Genomic DNA, 14,807 nt, shown 5'->3' with positions numbered 1-14,807 from the left:
GGGCAGACATCAAGCTTTATCTATCCATAATACTACATGAAACTTACTGTTCAGTAACTAACTGGCAAATAGGAAGAAGAAAACAAATTGCGCAGAAAGGGGAAACAAAGGAATGTCACTGGTGGGAAAAAAATGTTCAGTCTTGTGAACACATTTCATATAATGTTTTCATTAATGACTTAGGCACAAAATGAGGTTTAACAAATAGCAATGAGGTACTGCTAATACAAAGGACTCAGCTCTCAAAATATGAAATGTATGACCTTGTGGACTGCAGTAAGAGAAACAAGATGGTATTTAATAGCCTGAACAGCAAGATCAGGCTTTTAGGAATAATAAGAAGGATTTCTCTTACACGCTAGGGACTTGTTATTTGGTGGAGATCTGGAAGAATTATTTGCTCATAGGATGGCAATAAAACTACCAACGTGCTCCAGCTGTGTAAATGTGGAAGTGAACCTGTGATGTGTTAACTGAAATAAATCCAAGTGAGATGATAAAATACTACTACTGCTACACAAGGCTCAGGAAACTGCCTGAAATGCTAGGTTCTAGCTAAGATCTTTCAATGAAATGAAATCTAAGGAGAGCACAAAGAGAAAAAAAAAAAAAAAGATCTTCTTATTTCCTATTTCATGACATTACTATAACAGCATTCACATTAATTAGTCTGAAAAATAAAAATTTAAGTAAATATACCTAACGTACTTGTTCTATATTCCGCAAATCCAGTTCACTTAAACGGTTTTGAACATCTGAAAAATTATTCATTAAATACCATTCTCAGAACCCTTCTAACACTTAAATGCTCCTGCACAGCAGGAATTACAAAGGAGAAGAGTCCAAAAACCTGAACCCATATGCTTGATAGAAAAAGCAACAGGAAACAGGGTGGAAGCAGACTATTTTCTTTATTTTAGGCACAAGAATAGGATAGATTGTGTCTTTCCTTCACTTCCACTGTGCATCAACTAACAGTGAAGTAGCTGTGCATGGTGGATAGATACAGAAAATGGTACTTTTCAGGATTCAGTTTGGGGAATGGGGGATTACATTCTTAGTCAAATATTATACCCTTGTCTCAACAGCAACTCAAAGGGGTACCCCCATGACCTACAGCTCGAGGCAGAGACATACTTCACCTAGCAACTTTACTCTGCACCATGTATGGCAATCTCCTTGTAATTAAAATAGCCTCCATGCTTGGTTAAATGTTACTGCTTGGTTATTCAGATTTCCTCTCTTTCAGAGGTGACAGTCTTCATCAATACAATTTAAATGATAAATATTCACTGAAGTTTTGTTTCCTTGAAGAAATCTTTCTAACAGGACTCTCAGTCATACACAGATTTCCCCTCCGACATCTGAGTTATATCACTATTCATGACAAACTTAACTTTTTTTTTTTAAAAGCAATTTCAGTGCTTTTATTATTGGTTTGTCACTCTGTGATACGTAACCTCCCATACACCTAATATAATGACTGAAATATCTGGTAATCAGTTTTAAAAAAATACAGTAGATAGTAGAGTTATTACTGCATACTCTGTTGTGAACGTTCACAATGGCCAAACCTTTGAGCTCTGAAAGGGCCTCCAGCTTCTGCTGGAAATCTGACTTGAGCTCGTTAGTTTTCAAAAACCTCTAAAGTAGCATTTGTTCCCCTAAGAAAATCTAATTCACACACAGTAAAAATCAAAGACTTACTTGTAAAAAAAAGTTACTTACCTCACTCAAATCCCCTTCTTCACTTGCTGCTTCACTAAAAGAAGAAAAATAATCATAAGTACTTTGAAGTACCAGAGGATATTTAAAATACTGTTTAAAAAAAACAGTTCTTCAATGAAAAATTTTGTTTGGTTAGCTACTTGAAATTTTAGTGAACCTAGTCATTTATATCATCCTCATATTAATCTTAAAAGTACCAATTAATCATACTTTCTATCATTTGACTGTAATAATCCTTTCTGATTAGAAATGTTTAAAAACACAGGATAAATTCTAATCATATCTTGAGCTATCTAGCCAAAACACTAATGTTTTGTCTAAAAGAAAAAAATAAACAACAAAACTCACTTAATATGGATGGTTTTGATCCCATATATTAAACAATTTCTAGCACCTCATTGCAAATAGTCTATATTTTTGAAAGCCTTCTTTATATAGGCATGTTTGACATGCTCTATACTGATAGTTATGGTTAACATCAAAATTTTCATGTGTTATACAACTAGTTTAGTGTATTAAAAAAGGCATCTATTTGAATATACTAAAGCTAACATATCCACTATTAATTGTCACAAACAGAGTATTCCATCCCACACTTTAAAAAAGAAGTTAAGTTAAAGAAACAACGCAAGGAATATTAAAGGAGTCTCCAAAGTCAAGGCTTTGAGGTGCACTCTAAAACATCAATAAGTCATCAAGGTCATCAAAGAAACCATAAATTTGCTGGAATCATTGCCATTAATTTAATTTAAAAATTAATCCAGGGAATTATTTCTTGACAGAAGATTATAATTTAAGAAACAAAAAACAATCCACGTTTGTAAGTATTAAAGAAAATATCTAGAATACTTCCAGGTCTGCAACTCTGATGTCAGTCATAAACAAGTAGAAGCCATGGTAAGAGGTAAGACGATCTACTTGGGATTTGTGACATGGCTATAAAGGGAACTGCCTTACCAACCTCTGGGAGGGTTTTGAATGGGCTACACATGGTTGTGGATGATCTCTCTGGTGTATCTGGACTCACACAGAATCTCTAATCAAAGGTTTTTAAAGAAACTAAGCAGTTCTGGGGTGATGGGAAAGTCCATGCATGAATAAAGAGATGGTTAAAAGACAGAAAACAAAAGTTAGAAGCAAACAATCACTTCTTGCAATGGAGGAAGATCACTAGTGTATATCCACAGTAGTCTGTGTTGTGGCTTGAGCTGTTCAGTGAACTCAGAGACAAAGCAAGCAAACTGCCACGTCACTGAATTTTTTGATAATACTGAGTTACTCAGGGTAGTAAAGTCAAGAGCAGACTGAAGAACTGCAGGAGGACTTAAATTATGAGACAATAAAATGATACATGAAGTAGATAAAAGTAAAGATACACACATGAGGAAAAGTAGTCCCACATACAGAACAAGGAACTCTCAGCTGACCATCATTGATCATGATGTGCCTCTCAGGGCTCTGTACTGGGACCAGTACTGTTCAATACCTTCATCAATGACACAGACAGTGGGATCGAGTGCACCATCCGCAAGTTTGCAGATGACACCAAGCTGAGTGGTGTGGTTGACATCAGACTCTGTATCAATACAGAGTTCCACAGAGGGAAGGGATGCCATCAAGAGGGACCTGGACAAGCTCATGAGGTTCAACAAGACCAAATGCAGGGTCACACACCGGGGTTGGGGCAACCCCCATTATCAATAGAGGCTGAGGGATGAAGGGATTAAGAGTGGCCCTGAGGAAGATTTGAGAGTATTGGTGCATGAAAAGCTGGACAGGAGCTGACAATAAGCGTTCGCACCCCAGAAGGCCAACTGTATCCTGGGCTGCACCAAAAGAAGTGTGGCCAGCAGGTGAAGGGAGTTGATTCTGTCCCTCTACTCCACTCTCGTGAGACCCACCTGGAGTACTGCATCCAGCTCTGAGGCCCCCAATATAAGAAGGACATGAACCCATTGGATCGAGTCCAGAGGAGGGCCACAAAAATCATCAGAGGGATGGAACATCCCTCCTATGAAGAAAGGCTGAGAGAGTTGGGGTTGTTCAGCCTGGAGAAGAGAAGGCTCTGGGGATACCTTATTGCATCCTTTAAGTACTTAAAGAAGACTTATAAGAGAGATGGGGACAGACTTTTTAGTAGGGCTTGTTGCAGCAGGACAAGGAGTAACAGTTTTAAACTGAAAGAGGGTAGATTCAGACTAGATATAAGGATGAAATTTTTTACAAGGAGGGTGGTGAACAGGTTGTCCAGAGAGGTGGTAGATGCCCCATCCCTGGAAACATTCAAGGGATGTTTGCACAAACACTGGACAGGGCTCTGAGCAACTTGATCTAGTTGAAGATGTCACTGTTCATTGCAGGGGGGTTGGACTAGATGACCTTTAAAGGTCCCTTCCAATCCAAACTATTCTATGACAAGCAAATTCTTGGAGTTGATATATTTTCATGGAATTATCTCAGCTCAATATTCAACAGCGATTAAAAGAGCAAATCAGAAGTTAAGAAGTATTAAACAGAGGAGAAAACAGAGACTATCTTTATGCAACTATACAGATTTGTGATTCACCTCATTTTTAATATGTTGTTTAGATTTGGAAAAAAAAAAAAGAAAGAAAAGATACTTTAGAACAGAACCAGGTCTGTGAAGAGCAACAAGAATAACCACAGGTACAGAATAACTTCTGTGTGAAGAAAAGTTGAGTAGGCTTTAAACGTTTAGGCTAGAAAAGAGATGGCCTAAGAAGAGACTGTGGTAAAGAGCGGTGTAAAGGGACTGACTGCTCACTACCTCTTCCAGCATAAGAGAATTTATTAAATGATAGCAGTAGCAGCCAGCTTCAGAACAAAAAGGGGAGGTACCACTTCTTGCAGCAGACAGGAGGATGTGAATGTAAACACTATTACAAGAGACTGAACGAGTACTTTGATGGGAGCTCTATTAAGGATTACTGAATAGATGAATCACATCAAAATCTGACAGTCCCCTGAACTGAAAGCAGATGGAGGCTGGGAGATTAATCAGGTAAACATTATGCTTGCCCTGCTTTTATTCTCTGTTGGGCATTCACTGGCAGACAATGTTGGGGACAGCACAGAAGGTTAGAGGAACATTTGGTCCAATCCAGCATTGCTATTCTTAATTTCTTAAAGAGTAACAGACAAACAATGAGTACGTATGATGCTAATCCTGAAAGTAAATCCTTTCTGGAAATTGGAAATCACATATTAACCTTCTGACAGCAGGAACTGAGCTTAGATGTGGATCATCCTTCAGTAGATCATGACTACTTTTACTTTTTCCTTTCATGCTCTGTTAAAAAAACAAAAAGAAAAGAGAAGAAAAAAGGTATTATAAAATTTCAGTGTTTGAGGGAACAGATGGTGAAAAAGGATAACGGTAAGAAAAAGACAACTTGTTTCTTGTTAGCTTTAGCCTAACCGGTAAGCACAAATACTTTTAACAGCAGAACAGAGAAGGTGTTCCACCAGAAAGAGGTGAATCAAACTGACTACATAAATTTAAAAAGTATTTTTGCAATAGCAATGCACTTAATTTTAAAGGAAAGAGGTAAAAAAAAAGAAAAAAAACAAAGAGACTGTTTAATTGTCACAATCATTACACATCATAAAGAGACATGGTCTAGCACTATATAGTTTAGTGAATGAAGAGGTAAGAACTTGACTTTCCAATAAAATCAAACACCACATAAGAACCTCAGGCAGAAAGACAGCAGCAAGAAAGCATTCCCCATGCTAATCCAGACTGAAATCAGACTGAAAATCTCTTTTCCAGAAACAGTCTGTATTGTGACCTGAATGTCTCCATTTCAGCTGCACCTTATAATCCTTTCAGGAAGACAATTGTTGTGTGGATAATAAAATCTTACTCATTTAAACACAACTTCAATTTTTTATCATGTGGAAAAAGAACGACTAACATATTCAGCAACATGAAGAATTACCTCCTTCAACAAGTAATTTGTGCATGTGTGTTCAGGAGCTAGATAAAACATAACACAAGTGCTTACCACCTTTGCAAACTGCTAGAAACAAATACAATTAAATGAGCAGTTTGGACACTGAAAGGTTCAGATTAAACACTAATCAACACCCAGTGGGCATCCCACTGTCAGGTCCCTGAGTGCACTAACAGCCCTACTGGCCTTGAGGAGTTTCACCTGGAAGTCCTCTGCCCATAATAACCATTTCATCTTAGGCCTGACAATCCAGAGGTATACCTGTGTCTAACCCTGTCTTCTGGATGGGCCTTTTGGACTCACATTGTAGACTTTCTCCAGCCCTGTCTCCCGTTGCATCTCTTGCTGCTTCTGACTGGAATCTCAGATGGGGACCTTGGTCTTGGTTACTGCTTGCCGTGTCTAGGACTGTTGATGGACCCTGTTACCAGCAACCTATTCTGCCTGCTGCATCCAAACCCTGTAGGATTGTGCCCCTCCTGGTGAGTGCGCTGCCTGTGCAGGAATCACTCTTGCCTCCTCACTCACCCTCCCTCATGCAGCAGAAGCTCTTGCCACTCCCCCTTGACACAAACTTCCCTAACCCCGTGATGTCTGCCTTCTATAACCTCCTGGCATACACAAATTTACTAAGATTCATACTCTCTATAATATAACCATTTAGAGACTCTCCTGATACAGAAGACACAATTTGACCTCTAGCGTTTAAAAGACACCAATGGCCCTATTCCCTTGTTTAATCTCCCTTTGAAAGTATTTACACTTCTCACTTCCACCATGTTCTGTTGCATAAATCCTCACAACTTAAATTCCAAGAGGAAAAAAATACTTCTTTGTATATTTATTTGCTTATTTATCCTTGTGTCTCAACTTTCATATTGTAAGAAATAAGGAATAATCATTCTAATCTTTCCCTTCCTCTCTTCTGTTTGTTTTTTGGTTTTTTTTTTGTTTTTTTTTTTTTTTTTATTTTAAAGTTACCACGATCCATATTCCCAGTTATCCTTCTTGCCCTTCTTTGTACAGCCTCAGGAATAAGAGTCTGGTGATGTACTGCAGCAAAAGCAAAATATATTTCCTCGCTTAGACTAAGTGTAGTGCAGGCTGAACAAGTCCAGAGTAGAAAATTGTTCATAATGGGGAAGATGGAGAAAAAACTTAGGAAGCCATTCTTAAATTCAGTACTCACTTGGTTACTATGATGTGACTGAGACAAGAATTCTTATTTTTCACATCTAAACATTTAACCATTAAATACCATAAAAATTTCATCCTGATATATGGTGTTTTAATTTACTCTTTATATAATTTTAGCCCCAGCCTCACTACACTAAAAATTAATTAAAAAATGTTCCCTTTTCCCACATCTATTAAAGGATTCCTCAGCTACCGGCAGATTTTCCTCTCAACCTCAGTCCCGAAAACATACAATTCTTACTTTGAAACAAGCAAGACTTACTGCATCTAGCAATCAAAAAAAAAAGTTCACAGATTCACAGATTCTGATGTCTAAGAACCCCATTACTAACTTTGACTTTCAATTTTTCTTATCAAAAACAGAGAATGAAAGTTCGTGCTGAAGTTCACATATTTCATCAACCTCATCAAGACAAAGATAATGTCCAGAACTATAGAGATACTATCAAACCTATTAGAAACAAGCAATGAGGTTTGGGGAAGAAAAGTTTCATTGCGTTATAAGGAATTAATAGAAATTTTTCATAAACAGTTGATTTGGTTATTTTGCCAGCTACAGCTAGTCCAGGATTTAGTCAGGATAAATACGAGGATGAGATTTTAAGACAGTTGAAGACAGCATGACAACACTGAAACTGGACTTGTCACAAAAGAGATGTTCTATTTAGATAATTTTAAACTGAAAAGCAAGTGTTTGATGTGAAAGGGAAGAACATCAAAGCAACCAAATTAAATGCAATATTAAAAACTAGACTTATACCAACAGTGGAACTGCAGATGAGCATGTTAAACAAGTATAGTTAGTCTGACTGGTAAGTTGAAACAAGAAAGAAAAATAGTTAAAACTAACTGTTGCGACAAACCTCTCCTATCATCCTGACTGCTACTATCTCATTAATATTGTTCATCATTATTCATTGGGTTTTTTTGTATTTTAACTAAATCTTGAGGGCTGAGGACCATTTTTTCACTTATGTGGTACAGTACTCAGCACCATGTAGTCTGATCACTAACTGAAGCAGGCAGATACTTGGACCATACAAATAAGTAAGACAGACTAGGGCTCTAAAGAAATAATTTGGTCAGCAGTAGAATAATTTGGTCTCAGTAGAAATGAGAATGACAACTTGTTGAAGAAATTTTTAAACCAATGTTATTTAAGAGGCAAAGTCAGGTTAGGAAATGCTAGATTAACTACCTATGCAAGCCTAATTCTGTAAATGTGTCCAATTCACAATAGTGCAATATTTAATTATGATAATGCACTATTTTCCCCAAAATACTCCACTTAATTTTACACACAGAATGGACATACATAAGAAAATGGAGCTAAGAATGCACTGGCAATGAACAAGTTGATCTATTTCAAATCTCAAGCATTTTACTATCGAATCAGACTCTTGTAATTAAGGAGGTGAAGAAGAACAAAGTTTCTATCACCTCCATGAATTTTAAACAGTAGACATAGATCTACCCTATGAAGTATGACATTTTATGTTTATGGAAATGTAAAAATATCATGCAGTAACTGAAGGCATCTTCAAAGTTAGAAAAGTTAAAAACCTCTGTTTTTTCAAAAGGTTAAAATAGTAGAAGATAAAAATTGAAGTAATTTCTAGTATTATTGCTCAAAACTCAAATGTAAGAACAAGATGAAGAACTTTAAAGCTTTTACTAACATGCAAAAAAGGTAAAATTAAGTTGAAAAGAAAACAGGGGATGATTTGGTAAGGTACCTGACTAACTCTATTGACTTCCTCCTCCTCTTCTTCAGCTTCTTCCCCAAAGGAGAGCAGGTTAAAATTTCTTTAAGAGAGAAAACACATTCTCTAGTATGACTTGAAATACTGTCTTATTAATATTCTATAAACTTTACACATATTACTTTCATATTGTATGTGATTCTTTTTGTCCTGCTAAATGTACCAATTTCAAACAACTACAACATGTTGTTTTGCAATAAACCATGAATATTTTGAGAAGCGTGTTCTATTCTATTCCTGAGACAAAACAATCAGGATAGCTAAGCATCAGTTAGAACATGGTAAGATGGAATTTAAGAAATTCTGCTTTGACTAAGTTTCACAGAATCTCAAATGCTGACAGCTCTGAAAGCAGAGAAGTTGTATTTTTATTTTTTTTTTCATCTAACAGAGCAACATTGAAGTACCAAACATAAAATTTGCAAGATGTGACAGCTCAGCAAGGCATCAAATGCACACACATTCACAGAATGTAATTAAAAGGAATCATGATCTTTTATATTTTTTTTTCAATAGTAATTATTTATAATATGCTGGAAATAGTCAGTTGCAATGTGTTGTATTTCTGTCCAACAGAACTGACAGCATACACACACTTTAGATTTCCTATTACTTTTCACGACAGATTTAGGACTACCGAATTTCATTCACAGAAACTGAAATTTCCCATGTCAAATGCCTGACTTTTGCGAAGGTGTTTAGTGGGAGAGATGTGATAACTGATAAAATAAGTTCAAAAACCTCAAACAAATGAGCTGTGCCATAGTTACTAGTACGTATTAACCTCAGTGTCATTTCAGCCCCAAGAGCACCATTACACAACTCCCTCCGATGGGAAAGGTTTAAGCTACCTTGTACCTCTTTTACAACAAATTATCAGCACACATGAAACAGTTACAGCTCAGCTGATGCACAGTAACCACTTCAGTCACATCAACTAAATGTCTATCATCTCTTCACAAACAGCGAAGACAGGTTTGCTAAGGTTAGAGAACATTCCTCTGTACATTTTGGTAAAGCCTTGTGTTTCAAAAGCAGAAATAGAAAATTACCAAGTTGCAAATTAAAGGTGAAAGAAAATTAACCACCACTTGCTTAACAAAAAAAACCCAACCAAACAAACCAGCAGCTGAGGGAGCTGGGGTTGTTCAGGCTGGAGAAAAGGAGGCTGAGGGGAGACCTTGTCGCTCTCTACAACTACCTGAAAGGAGGCTGTAGCAAGGTGAGGGTCGGTCTCTTCTCCCAAGTAACAAGCAGTAGGACAAGAGGAAATGGCCTAAAGTTGCGCCAGGGGAGGTTTACGATGGATATTAGGAAAAATTTCCTCACTGAAAGGGTTGTCAAACATTGGAACAGGCTGCCCAGGGAAGTGGCTGAGTCACCATTCCTGGAGGTATTTAAAAGATGGGTAGACGTGGTGCTTTGGGAAATGGCTTAGTGGTGGTTTTGTCAGTGTTAGGTTAATGGTTGGACTCGATGATCTTAAACGTCCCTTCCAACCTAAACATTTCTATGATTCTATGTTGCATATATTTACTTTGTGCCTTTTACTTTGGACTTTTTAATTTCTTCTTCTGGTTTGTCCTTCTTCAGCTTTCTATTTGGTCTTGGAACAATGTCATCAAAAGGATTAAACAAAACCTGTTAAAAAAGTAATATTTTAGACACATCTTTAATAAGCATTTTGTTATAATTAAATTATTCCATATTTTATAAACAATATATAAAGAGACATGCCAAGTTTTCCTACTAGAACACAGTTTTCTGAACACCATGAACAAAAGACTTTTAAACCTTCAAATTTCAAACCAGAACATACTCACCTCACTACTTCTTATTTTGTGTGGACTGAGAGGTCTCTCTTCCTTGTCAACTTCTACTTCAGCCAACCGCAACATGTTATATATTGTATCTCCCGTAACCTGTCAAATTTATAAAACAGGTTTGAAGTCCTTGCCTATAATTTTTGTTAACTATTCTGCAAAATGCAAGGCTATTATTATGTAAAGAATTTTCAAAATACAAATGACATAGGAAACACTGCAAGCATGTAAGACTTCTAAAAGACAGCAAGTACAATGTCCAAAGGTTTGGGCTTTTTCAAATTTAACTGTTGAAACAGTTTAAAAGTTGAAGGTAGCTAAAACTGCATTTTTGAGACCATATAGCAGGGAAGATGTGAAATTCTTATTGTGAGCTGTGAAAGAGGAAAATAAAGATAATGTGAAGTAAAAAAAATAGTTGTGTTCTTTTCTTTCAAGCAAATTGTGAAAGTGGTAAATTCATCTTATGTTTTTTCTTTCCCTGATTTTTCTTGGGTAACTAGAATTTACAAACGGAATTTTCTAACATGTCACTAGTGTTAGATGAACTGATTAATAAGACAGAACCATAATAATATTAGTAAGATTATTCAAAGGAAGCACAACATGAAAATATAATTCAGAAGAATAACAACAGCAAAGTAGATACTTATGGGAACAACCTGTAGAAACATTTCTACCAGGCATGAGAAACAGAAAATGGAGACAGCTTAGAAAGCAGTAAAATAAATTTCAAATGTATGTAGCAGCGAACAACACTAAAATAGCCTTTGAATACAGAGGAGCTTCAGTCAAACTCAAACTGGGACTCTAGTCCATGTGGCAGACCTTTCCAAAGATTGTGTGCTTGTTATTAAGTTCATCTGCACGACCCAACGTAAAGAAAAATTGACTCCCGTTATCATGTGGCCCAGCATTTGCCATAGCAACAAGTCCTCTTCGATTAAATCGCAGTCGTGAGTGGAACTCATCCTGGAAAAGACAGAAGAGAAATGAACGCAGTTTAAGTAAGTAACTATATTTTCCACTTCTTTAGCTATGGGCTACTTACATCAATGCACACACCGAAAGCGTGCTGTTAATTTTCTTTTAAATTCAGATGGTAGTAAAACTCTAACGACTCTAAAAAGTCTTTTGAAACTTAGTGCCATAATTGTATTTAAAAGCTTCTATTTTCATCAGAAAAGATATTTTTTAATCAATGCTTTTTTCTTCTTAGTGCCTACAATAATGCAAACAAATGAACAATCTTCTTTCAGAAGAAACCACAGACACAAAACCAACAAATGACAAAAACTAGAAACTGGTATATCAACAATGGAAAGACACACGATTTAATAAAAACTCTAGGTTCTGTCTTGGTAACTTTATCTTTTTTTAGTCATTGCCAACGAATCAATTGTTATTCATTACTTTTGTTGGATTGATGCATTTCTAAAAGTAATTGCACTTCATACATTTCTTGTAAAACTAGCATTCTTGTTAATCACTGTATTTAGGGGAAAAAATCCTACTTCATGTAAAATAGCTGGAAGCTCAAAAACAGTATAGCATTGCAAAAATCCACACGAAGAACATGTTCTGGACCATAAGAAAGGACTACTTTCAGAGCAAAGTGAAAGCTATGAGCAAAATAATAATACCATGACAGTATCACAATTCCAAACACTGCAATATTGAGATATCACAAATTTTAAGCAGCAATGCTACTACAATATTGGTCATGTTTGTTTTGTTCTCTGCTCAGGTACCAACCCCTTCCACAAACTTCGCTTTCCTGTTGTAGGTATGAATCTACTCTAGCAGTAGGGAGTTAGAAGGCCCAGAGCCAGGCTATGCAGCTTCAGTCACGAGTTAAGGTGCCTGCCCCATCTGAAATAAAACAATCAGGCAGAACAGAACAGAGCTGCTGTGCGTGTGTAGCTTCATTCAGGATCTGAGCCTCCTGGTTAAGAGATGAGCCCTGCTGGTATGAACAATACCAATGAACACATATACAACATTGAGACCTTTGCTAAATGAATTACAATATGCATAAACAATGTACATTTCTGCATCTGAGTTTGCCACATATCAACACCAACTCTTCATTCATCCCCCTCACTATTTTTCCTTCTGAAGTTCATACTAGTATACATTATACATGCTAGTATACATTTATCATAGTATCCGGACAGCTAGATTAAGAACTCTCAATTCAAAAAGGCAACTCAAAAATACTGAAGCAACATGTGAAAGCAATTACTCTACATGTATAATGTTGCATTTCTAATATAAGATTTGTTTTCTCACAATCTAACGCAGTAGGAAGAACAACTGGTAGAGAATAACCAAAAATTAATGCATAAGAGATACAGATACATACTTTGAAAGGAGCTCCATAGATTGAATCTCCACCTGATCCAGTACCAGTGGGATCACCTCCCTGCACTATAAAGCCAGGCACTACTCTGTGAAATATTGTGTTGTTGTAATACTCTAAAAAAAGAAAAAAAAAAAGAAAAATATGATAATAAATACATATAAGTGGTCTAAAAAAAATCAAACTTTCATATAAATTATACAGAAATGTCCAGAGACTGAAGTTCCAGAAAGCAAGCACTATAACTGGATTCTGATATTCCGACTGGCTTTCCTCCTCTTCCACTGTCTTGCTCAGTGTGACTGTATCTCAGCTACAAAGTATCGCTGATGACATTTATGAAAAAAAAATAAATAAAAAGTGGTGGCATATGCTTCTGTTGCAAAAGACACTGCAAATCACTGAGAAGATGATATTGATGAATTATTTTCTTTTCAGCTTTCAAGTTTGGAATGATACCACCAATGTACATCAACTTAAAAGGAATGCTAAAACTACTATGCCTTGTCCCAGTCAACATCTCACATACATCTTTAGCCATATCCATACACCAAATGATTAGCATTTTCAATCACCAGCATGGAACACAAGTGTCACCTCTTTCACCACCTACTCTGTACCCAAACTGATCATTTTCAGGGAACGAAATATTCTGCTTCCCAAGTTATCCTCTTTTATCTATCTATCAGATAACGGTGAGGAGATTGTAAGAAAACAAAAGGAATGAAAACTTAACTTTACTTGACATATATCTCTGGTTGATTTTTTTTTTTTTTAAAGAAATAAAAATAAGTCTGCTGAATGCTGCAAGACAAAGCAGGATCTGCAAATGTTACAGCATAGACAGCTGTATTCATGGATGGTTATATACTAGGATACTCACCACAGAAATACCAAAATTTATTATACAAAGCATAGGATCCTACACAGCAGTCAGACAAATTCAGAAAGGAAATAAAGCACAGCTCTTTAACACTGAAGATAATTGAACTCTTATGACTTACCAAGTGCTAAGAAATTGATTTACCATTGCAAAAAATCTCCACATTATGCATAAGAACACGGAACAGGCTGGATCCGTGCTGCAGGCACAAATCCTAGACTGGTGTTTTTCCTTAACAGAGGACAGCTAAAAGAACTCTGAAGTACTCTATAAATGCATAAATGGGATAATAGCAGCAGCTAGAAAACACATAAAGGCACCAGGTCCTTCACAAATTCTTGTTACTGTTTTCCCAATAGGAAGCTTCTCATTCTGGTACCCATTACTTCAGTGAAGAGCATTACAGAGCTTCCACCAACAAAAAGCTACAGCAAATGAAACATTAGAGGCTCTCATGAGAAAAATGAAAAGGTAGTAAAGATGATGAAATCACAATTTTGGAGGATGGAGGATCATTGCCATTTCATACATACATTAAAGTAGTTGTTATAATTTGTAGAGACTTGCTGAAAATAAGCCTTCCCAAACCTCTGACATACAACTTTTCAGTAATACTATGTCATCTGCTCCATTTGAGAAAACCATCTAAAGTTTTTATTTTTTTACACGGGGTTCCTTAATAACTTTGAAAAACATTGTCTGACTGTTAGTTAATATTTTTTAAATACAAATAAATTAATTAGCTATTAAAATTAAAATATAATTATGACCTCTATTTTACAAAAGAAGGCAAAAAAATTGCATATGAAATAATTTCAACAACTCCTATCCCATTCAGTCATTACCTTCCATACAAAGCTGGATGAAATTTCGACATGCTTTTGGTGCTTCTTTTGACCATAATTCTATATCTATATCTCCTGCTGTTGTTCTAAGCAAAACCTATAAAAACCACAGATAAATACACCATTAGTTTTATTGTAAATTAGTCACCAATCAAAGAATATCATTGCTAAGCTAAAAAAATACTTCTGCATTCATTATATTAGTAACAATAGTAGACATTCAAATGTG

General features: G+C 36.1%; 1 protein-coding gene across 1 annotated transcript in view; it reads right to left on the bottom strand.

The window, feature by feature from the left end:
• Positions 1-14,807, bottom strand: part of CWC27 (CWC27 spliceosome associated cyclophilin) — a 120,154-nt gene that overhangs the window by 104,052 nt on the left and 1,295 nt on the right. The window contains exons 2-9 of the mRNA XM_074569542.1: positions 14,579-14,675; positions 12,854-12,966; positions 11,317-11,460; positions 10,489-10,587; positions 10,203-10,306; positions 8,639-8,708; positions 4,959-5,038; positions 1,729-1,762 (exon numbers count right to left, since the gene is read on the bottom strand). Of these exons, the coding sequence (XP_074425643.1) occupies positions 1,729-1,762; positions 4,959-5,038; positions 8,639-8,708; positions 10,203-10,306; positions 10,489-10,587; positions 11,317-11,460; positions 12,854-12,966; positions 14,579-14,675 (741 nt within the window). The remainder of the gene's footprint in view (positions 1-1,728; positions 1,763-4,958; positions 5,039-8,638; positions 8,709-10,202; positions 10,307-10,488; positions 10,588-11,316; positions 11,461-12,853; positions 12,967-14,578; positions 14,676-14,807) is intronic.

The sequence above is a fragment of the Larus michahellis genome, chromosome Z (assembly GCF_964199755.1).
Source record: "Larus michahellis chromosome Z, bLarMic1.1, whole genome shotgun sequence".
NCBI lineage: Eukaryota > Metazoa > Chordata > Aves > Charadriiformes > Laridae > Larus > Larus michahellis.
Note: the sequence above shows the minus strand (reverse complement) of the source record. Positions and strands in the feature narration are given on the sequence as shown.